The sequence below is a fragment of the Guillardia theta genome (assembly GCF_000315625.1).
Source record: "Guillardia theta CCMP2712 unplaced genomic scaffold GUITHscaffold_93, whole genome shotgun sequence".
In the NCBI taxonomy this organism is placed as follows: domain Eukaryota; class Cryptophyceae; order Pyrenomonadales; family Geminigeraceae; genus Guillardia; species Guillardia theta.
This window is the reverse complement of record NW_005434581.1, coordinates 252,816-260,775: the sequence shown is the minus strand read 5'-3', so window position 1 is coordinate 260,775 and position 7,960 is coordinate 252,816. Positions and strand designations below refer to the sequence as shown.

The following is a 7,960-nucleotide window of genomic DNA, read 5'->3' as shown; positions in this document are numbered from 1 at the left end:
GTCCCCCTCGGCCTGCACCCGGAGTCCCATGGCCTCCCCCCAGCCCCTCCACGTCCAGCCCCTCAGTCGGGGGCCCCGTCCCCCTCCCCCTCCCTCTACCCTCCGCCACCCCCCACCCCCCACCCCCCTCCCCCTCCCTGGTGACTCGGAGGCAACGGGCAACTCACGGCGGTTCGGTTTGCCTGATCAACTTCCGTTCTTCCACGAAGCTTTTACTTAACTTCGAGTACCGGTACAACTGAGCTGACTGGCGGGCATAATTGACCAATTTATGTCAATAAATTAGTAACTTGCGGCGGCACGGGAAGAACTTTTACTCAAAGGTAAGCTAAAATCAGTACGAGGACTCCGTCAGAGGGTACAGTGCCAGCAGATGGTTCGTGCCACAACTGGCGAGCTGACCCCAGGGCTGACCCCGTGACCACAAGAGTTGATACCTGGAGATCAGACCTCGGACCTCGGACCGCCGCGTCACCCGGAGTCGGCGGCCGCCAACCGTTGCGGTTATAGAGACTTATCTCGAAGGTTCTACCTGGGCGGAGGGCCGGACGGCCACGGAACCGGAGCCGCCGGGGAGGGGCTGACAGGTGAAGGGGACACACGTGACTCGGGCGGTTCCGATGTGAAGGCCGAACCGTTTCATCTTTGCATCGGAGACCATGAGGTTTTTTTTCTTTTGATATTTGAGTTATAAAACGAAGATATCTTGATTTCCATTTGACAGACCCAGCCTCTTAATTATTCAAGATCCCAAAATAGGGCCTGTTAATCTTCTATTTGCACCCCTTTTAATCCTTGAGAAAGGGATTTATCCAACTTAATTCCAATGCTCTCTTGCTAATCTTCATGTCATGGAACATTTTTGTAGAGAACGGAACCAAGAATTGTACCCAGCCATCACCCGTGGTTATCTCAGTGTAAAGTAGGGGTGAGGGTTGCCATTGGAGGCCGTTCCAGTTGACTTACCACCCTCCTTTACACCTGTGTAGACGGGATCAGTAAAGGGGTAGTCTCCCTGCGCCTCCCAACCGTCACCAATGGGCCTGTACCATGTTTATAATTGTTTTAAATATCGGAGATGGTTTTGAAAATCTTACAGAGAATTTGAAAGTTTCCAGAAATATTTCGAGGTCGGTTGCAGCCCCTGACATCATAACGTCAGCAGATAAGAAACGCGTTGCCCAACTCTTTACCCCACCCCCCCATTTCATGGACGTCAATAATGTTTTAAAAACAGTGTTTTAACTTGCGTGATCTGGTCAATGACCCCTCCCGGGGGAAAAGAAGAAATTTCATAGGTGCATCTGGGGTCATTCGCATAAAAATAGTTATAAACCATAAAACATACCCCACCCCCCTTCCTGTGCAACCTTTTCCCCTTCGCTCTCACCGCCTCTTTCGCAGCCCAGTCTCCTCTGTAGCAGACCCCCTTCACTTTCTCCAGTCTGACTGTTCTGCTGCTCCTGCTGCTCCTTGTACTCCTTGTACTCCTGCTACTCCTGCACCTGCTCCTACTTCTTCTACTCCCTTTGGCTGTTCCTGCGGCTCCTCTGCATTACTTCTTCTGCTTCCTTCTCGCTTTACTTGCGCGTCTGTTTCCTCTTGGCGTCACTTCATTTCAACTAGATATGTTGATGCATTCCTGAGTTATATTTTCTATTTCTGAGCAGCATGGTTCTGCAGGACTGACCTCATCATTCTTTCTGCACACGAAGCTTTTGGAATGATATCGGAAGTTCAATACCAAGCATGAAAATATTATCACGTGGTCAGTGCAAGGAGCCGGTGGTGGATATCGCGGAGCCGTACACCCTCAAGTCAAAGGGGTACGGGGACTTCAACGATCTCATGGAAAAGAAAGAGAGAGCCATCGACATCGACGGGCTCCTTGCTGCCGGCGGCCTTAATCTCACAGCGGTAGATTTGAGGAGAGGTATAGCGATTCGCAAGTCTTAATCATAACCTTCAGGTCCCCCCGGACTTCAACGTTGAGCTACCGGTTGCCCATGAGGACGTCAAGATAGAAGGTGAGAATGACTACCTGCGCCAGCACATGTAGAATGATGTGGGGCGGATTGACAGCAGGTCGTTCATGGTCCGACGATCATGATGGTGAAGAGGAAGTTGACGATGCAGGTCTGCCAAACTTGGCTGAGCAGGTCGTGTCCTCTGAACTCCTGTCTTGACAGCATCGGTTGCATCGTCCTCTTCAAGACTTCTCTTTTCAGCGGGATCTTCTCTCGACAGGTGGATAGAGTTGTGCTTGTCGTTAGGCTGATGGGCCGGGGCAGGAGGGGGAAGCACAAGCTGGTGGAGAGAAACCGAAGAGAAACAAGTAGGATGACCAAACTTTCATGAGCACGCGATCAATTTGACATTAAGAGGACAGTGAGAAAGATGATTGCTGAGTTGCAAGCTACGGTGGGCTGTAAGACAAGACCAGGATTACATCCGAACGTGGTATGTTCCCTGCTTGCCTTGCTTTCATGTTACATGGGATCCTTGACGGTTGACATCATCCTGCAGTCTGTGGTGCTTGAAGCAACGCTGCACTGGTTGAGAAGGTGTGCGACTCTGCTGATCTCGTTGACTTGAAACCTTTCTGACGGTTCGGCTCTTGTTGGTGGCGAACAGGAAAGGAGAGGATGGACATTTGAAGAAGAAATTAGGTACGTCGAGCCTGGGTTGGTGCGATCGATGACACTGTCTGTAGCAGCCGAAGACATTGCAATGTCCTATCAACCATGGAGACATGCCTTCGACCTTGTATGACAGAACTGATAGTCCTTACTCTCCTCAGCAGCCTCACCTCCCCACCAACCTGTTCCCTTCGCTTCCATCCCCTGCTCCCACCTCCTCTCTATTCCCTCGCTTGCCTTCCCTCTTTGAACTTCTCTTCCTCTTTGCTCCGTCCTTCTTATTCTTTCTTACATGTTTGATCGCAGGCTCCTGTTGGGATCTTGATTTCCAGCGATGACGGTCGGTTCATGAACCAACAAAAGAAGTTGGTTGTTGTTGTTGTTGTTGTTGATTTCAAAGCAGGGCTGATACAACATGCTAACATTCTAATGAGGTGTGAGATGCTTTATTCCCTCCAACCTCTCCCCTTCCCTTTTCTCTCTCTCCCTCCCTCCCTCCCTCCTCCTCTCTTCCGCCTGCGATCCCACTCTTTCTCCTTCGCTGAAATGCCTCAACAGCGAACTATCTAAGATGAATCCTGGCAACCTCTTACAGCATCCTAAAATTTTCTTCTCTCCGTCAAGGAATGTCTATTTTCCCATGATATTACATGTGACATTGTTCTCTGCCATGTTGAATTCATCTTGACTGATTGTCAGGTTTGGAACGTGATGATCTACGTGAATGTAAAGATTTCCGGTGACGACGTGAAGGTTTCAACTTGATTCTCGCATGCTTCTTGTTCTTTTACCAACCCTCTCAGGCTGCGTCAAAACTTTTCCGATGGGACCTGCAGGACTGGGAGGTAAACTTGCTGAGTCGCCATGGTCATGGTCGACAGCTGAGTTGCAAGTAGTTTACAGGCCCTGTTTACAAACACGGCATGTCTTGCGAGGTAAAAGCCTCATGTAAAGGTGAGTAGGAACCTGACGACTTCGCGCGCAAGGGTCTGACGAGGCTCGTTGAGCAGGCGGGGAGATCCAAAGGATCTTTGTGTATTTGAAACATTGTGAATGCTGTTGAAAGTGACCGTGTGTGAACAAGTAATGTACATAATGACAATGATTGAGAACCATCTGCTTCAACGTCCTTTACCACTCTCCTTCTATTCATCATCTCATGAACTTCGGAAGGGGAGGGAGGGAGGGAGGGAGGGAGGGAGGGAGGGAGGGAGGGAGGGAAGAGGTTGAAGGCTCCTTAATAAGTACAATGCTCTTTGCAGAGAATTTTTCATGTTCATTTCGGGACAGCTTAAACTTGCTTCACTTCCATGAGACATTCGCCCGTCATGCAAGCACCACAATGTGATGCATTACAAAGCGCACCCACCAGATCAGTGCCGCTCAATCATCATATTCATTCATTCTTCACGTACAACATTCAACGTAGCAATACAGACAGACGCTTTCAACGTGCTTGTCAAGTCTTCACACAGGACCTGACATCAACCAATTGACAGTCTTTCTGAAAACTTCATTCTTCTTTCTCTCTTCAACGGAGGTTAAGTCACATCCCTCGACTTCAGTAGAAACCAGCTCGATTGTAGTCAGGGTCCGTGTACGCCCCTCCGTCACCTGTACCAAGTCAGTTTTGTCTCTTCCCTTCCTAACTCCCCCACCCCAAACAGACCTCCCCGTCACTTGCTCCCGTCCAGCTACCCCCCTCTCTCTCCTTCTTCCTACCCTCCCTCCTCCACCTCTTTCTCCCTTCACCCCCTTTTCCTTCTCCCTCCTCCTCCTCCTCCTCCTCCTCCTCCCTCTTCCTCCCTCCTCCGCCACCACCATCATCTCCTCCTCCTCCTCCTCCTCCTCCCTCCTCCGCCACCTCCATCATCTCCTCCTCCTCAGGCGCCTCCTCCTCTTCTCCTTACATGAGTTGTGGTCGGGCCCGCAGTCCTCGAGGTTTTCCCTCAAAAAGCTTCCCATCGACGGGTTGAAGGTCGTGTGGAAGTAGTCTGGGTTCAGCAGCGTCCTGTCGCCGGGGGGGGCAGCGGGGCCACAACCCATAGGTGGGCCAGTCTGCGAGACGGGGGAGGCTATCTCCGCCACGTCAGAGTCGCAGCCCTTGTACGCCTTCACACCGTTGACCTCGGAGCAAATCTTGGGGCTCTTGTGTTCAGACTGCCCGTCGAATCGGAAGTAAATGGCCAGCTGGTCCATAGGGGTGATGAGGGTGTCGTGCATGAAGCTTGCGATGTCGGCGCCAGTCCTCGCGATGGTCCACACTCGAACCTCGTCCAGTAGCCCCGTCAGGGTCGAAGGATTCGCCCCCTTGAGGGGAGGAGCCGTCGAGTATCCCCCGACGAGCATCACCGGGTTGGCTGGCATGGCGACGGGCCCACTCTGGACCACCTGACAGTGACTGCAGAGGAGAGTCAAGATGATGGCGACGGGAGGACGTCTAGTGAAGGAGAGGGATGAGGACGAAGGAGGAGGGAGACGAAGAGCAGGAGCAGGAGCAGGTAGTGGACGAGCAAGATGGTCAGGGTATGGGAGGTACTGGGAGCGTCTGAAGGAGAGAGGAGGGCAGGATCTCACGTCAGCAGCCCATCGACATAGAGCAGCATCGTCGCCCCGTCGTATGTCCCAGCAAGATGAACCCACTCGCACTGGTTAGGGCGAGACAGCCTGCAGCATTGTTAGCAAAATCTCCTCTCCTCACACACTGACTCCCTCCTCTCCTCTTCCACCACCACCGCAACCACCGCAACCACTTCCTCCTCCTTCTCTTGCTCCTCTTTCTCACCACGTCGGCGCTTGCAAGTAAGAGATCCTACCCGTCCCCTCTGACGCCACCTATCAGCCTGGTCAAAATCTCCTGCTTCCAGCCAACAGTCCACCTACCCCCCAGCTGAACTTCTTCTTGTACGAGCCCAGCACGAAACCGGCATCGAGCGAGTCAGGGTCCTCTCCTCCAGCCAGGTCCCACCAGACTCCGTTGGATCCTGGCTCGTTGGGCTTGTTGGTAACGTCGATGACCCCTAGGTAGCCCCCGAAGTCCTGCAGCTCACAGTCCTTTACCCATGCCTCCACAGTGATCTGGTTCAGAGGGCCCTTGGGGAAGGTGTCCTCCCATGGCGCCACTCCTCCCTTGCCGATCACAACGGCTGGCGTGCAGTCTGATCCGGTGAAGCGCATCACGTTCGGGGGAGCGTTCTCCTCCCGAGCAGGCTCGGGCTCCTCAGCCTCCTCGCTGTCGGTCTCATTGGCAAGACGCGGCGTCGGCTGTCCGAAGGCAACTCCCTGCCAGTTGAACTGGATCTCAGCATGCACTCCGGAAAGCGCTTGGCGCTTCATCTCCTTGAACGCGTTCTGCCTGGCTTTGTGCTCCGCCTCAGCAGCCTGCCGGGCATGGAGAACTACAAGCTTCTTGTGGTTGTTGGTGTGATGTTGCTTCGCAGGATGGTGTGCTGCAGCCTTCAGATAGCCTACTGCATCATCATCCTTCCCCTGGCCTGCCGTCCTCCTATCGAACTCCCCCGCCTTCCTCGCGGCATTCCGAAGGATCGCTTCGATCTGCGTGAGGGGGACCGTGCGCGAGCTCGAGCCGTCCTGCAATAGCTCGTGCGCATGCTGCTTCCTGAGGAGGGTTGTGGGTTCATCTGCCCCCTCTTCCTGCCTCCTCTGCACGAGAATGAGCAGCAGCAGCAGCACGTTCCCTCCCATGGACGCCACTGTCCTGCCCCGCCACCCTGCCATGGCGACCCCTCGGAAATGGACCGCATCCCCGCGCTGACCATGATAAAAAGGTAACTCGAAACTTTGTTAAATTGGGTCACTTGAGAGCTAAATTAGCTGAAATGTATGCTAAAAGTTCTTATATTAAGGTGATTCATAGCAATAATTAAGTTAAATATAAGCACATTGAACTTGTTTTTAGTGGTTTCTAGTTAACTGTTGAGGAGGCGCGCTGGGAAGAAATGAGAAGCGAGCAGCAGCAGCAGCAGCAGCAGCAGCAGTACGAGAAGGAGAAGAAACAGCAGCACGAGGAGGAGGAGCAGGAGCAGGAGCAGGAGCAGGAGGAGCAGGAGTTAGGAGTTAGGAAGGGAATGAGGGAGGTCGTTCCCACCTGATGGATCTCACGATCGTCAAGAGAGGGAGAAGAATGGAGAAACAACAACGAGAGTGCAGGTAATTTGCCGGCAAGAATAGAGGTGCAAAAGACAGAGAAATCTAGGACAAGAAGGAGGGAGGTGAGGTGGGAGGTAGGAGTGAGTCAGTCAAGAATGAAGACAAGGATGCAGTCGAAATTTGAGCAACGGGGGGGACAGTGTTTCATGCCTGTACAGGACACACCTTTCCAAGTGTGGTGTCGGCTGATGTTCATGTAGGGGCAAGGAAGACCATCGTCAAGCCATGGATTGGAACATGATATGGCCGTTCAACTCGTCAACCTCCGTCCCCGCCGAACAAGCGCCGCAGGCTACGACCATGCCGCTGGTAGCTCCCCTTGTTCCCCTTTCGATGTTGCAGCCTTTGATTTGAGGCAGCCGGAGTCCGGGCGGTTGGCCCATATGCCTGGAGGGACTCCATTGGCAGCATCGTTGCAAGATGGTGAGCGGTGTAGGGGCTGAAGCTGAGTATGAGGGAGAGTGCAGATGATGAGGAGTACGACGAGTACGAGGACGAGGACGAGGACGAGGACGAGGACGACGAGGACGAGGACGAGGACGAGGAAGATGGGGAAGAGACTAGCAGCCGGCAGGAGCTGGAAGAGGAGGAGAAGGCATCCGAGCACAAAGCTCTCAGTGCCACCTCCTCCTCCCGTCATCGTCTCGGATATCCAGAGATCCTGAAGCTGTGCACGATCCCGTACGTGCTCTTTGCCTCTGCTGGAGCCGTGCTCGTTGACGCTCCTCCCGTCTTCCTCCCCAGGACGATCGCATGCAAGAACTGCGGAGTCAGGCTGGGATTGACCGACAATGACGTTGTCAAGGTCCGATGCTCCTTGTGCATGAAGATAACAGTCGTCGAGGAGGTCCAACCAACATCTCCCTTCACTAATTCTTCCCCCCTCCCCCCCAACCCAACCACCACCACTACCACCACCACCACCTCCTCCTCCTCCTCCTCCTCCTCCTCCTCCTCCTCATCCTCCCTCTCCTCCTCCCTCTCCTCCTCCCCATCATCATCATCATCATCATCATCATCATCATCAGCAGCAATCACCATCATCCTCATGATCATCATCATCATCATCATCATCACGTAATCTCATACTGCCTGAAGTGCCTCTTAATCGTCCTGGTCCTCCTTCTTACCTTGCTCCTCCTCCTCGACAA

General features: G+C 53.3%; 3 protein-coding genes across 3 annotated transcripts; 2 read left to right on the top strand and 1 right to left on the bottom strand.

Annotated features, from left to right (window-relative positions):
* The first annotated feature begins 1,681 nt into the window (after positions 1–1,681).
* On the top strand, positions 1,682–3,753 carry GUITHDRAFT_154934 (hypothetical protein). Its single transcript, XM_005824549.1, has 15 exons — positions 1,682–1,917; positions 1,970–2,027; positions 2,083–2,136; positions 2,190–2,247; positions 2,292–2,335; positions 2,390–2,460; positions 2,527–2,564; positions 2,635–2,669; positions 2,714–2,766; positions 2,946–3,073; positions 3,198–3,291; positions 3,339–3,392; positions 3,443–3,484; positions 3,536–3,593; positions 3,650–3,753. The coding sequence occupies exons 1-15, from the start codon at positions 1,750–1,752 to the stop codon at positions 3,700–3,702; spliced, it is 1,008 nt and encodes a 335-aa protein (XP_005824606.1). The 5' UTR covers positions 1,682–1,749; the 3' UTR covers positions 3,703–3,753.
* Positions 3,754–4,200: 447 nt separating this feature from the next.
* Positions 4,201–6,377, bottom strand: GUITHDRAFT_144895 (hypothetical protein; the record flags this gene model as incomplete). The annotated part of the gene is made up of 5 exons (XM_005824548.1): positions 4,201–4,253; positions 4,550–5,040; positions 5,217–5,306; positions 5,425–5,474; positions 5,523–6,377. The coding sequence occupies 5 exons, from the start codon at positions 6,375–6,377 to the stop codon at positions 4,201–4,203; spliced, it is 1,539 nt and encodes a 512-aa protein (XP_005824605.1).
* Positions 6,378–7,034: 657 nt separating this feature from the next.
* On the top strand, positions 7,035–7,604 carry GUITHDRAFT_116261 (hypothetical protein; the record flags this gene model as incomplete). The annotated part of the gene is made up of 4 exons (XM_005824547.1): positions 7,035–7,118; positions 7,169–7,232; positions 7,277–7,494; positions 7,554–7,604. 4 exons carry the CDS (start codon positions 7,035–7,037, stop codon positions 7,602–7,604), a joined length of 417 nt encoding a protein of 138 aa, XP_005824604.1.
* Between the last annotated feature and the right edge of the window lie 356 nt (positions 7,605–7,960).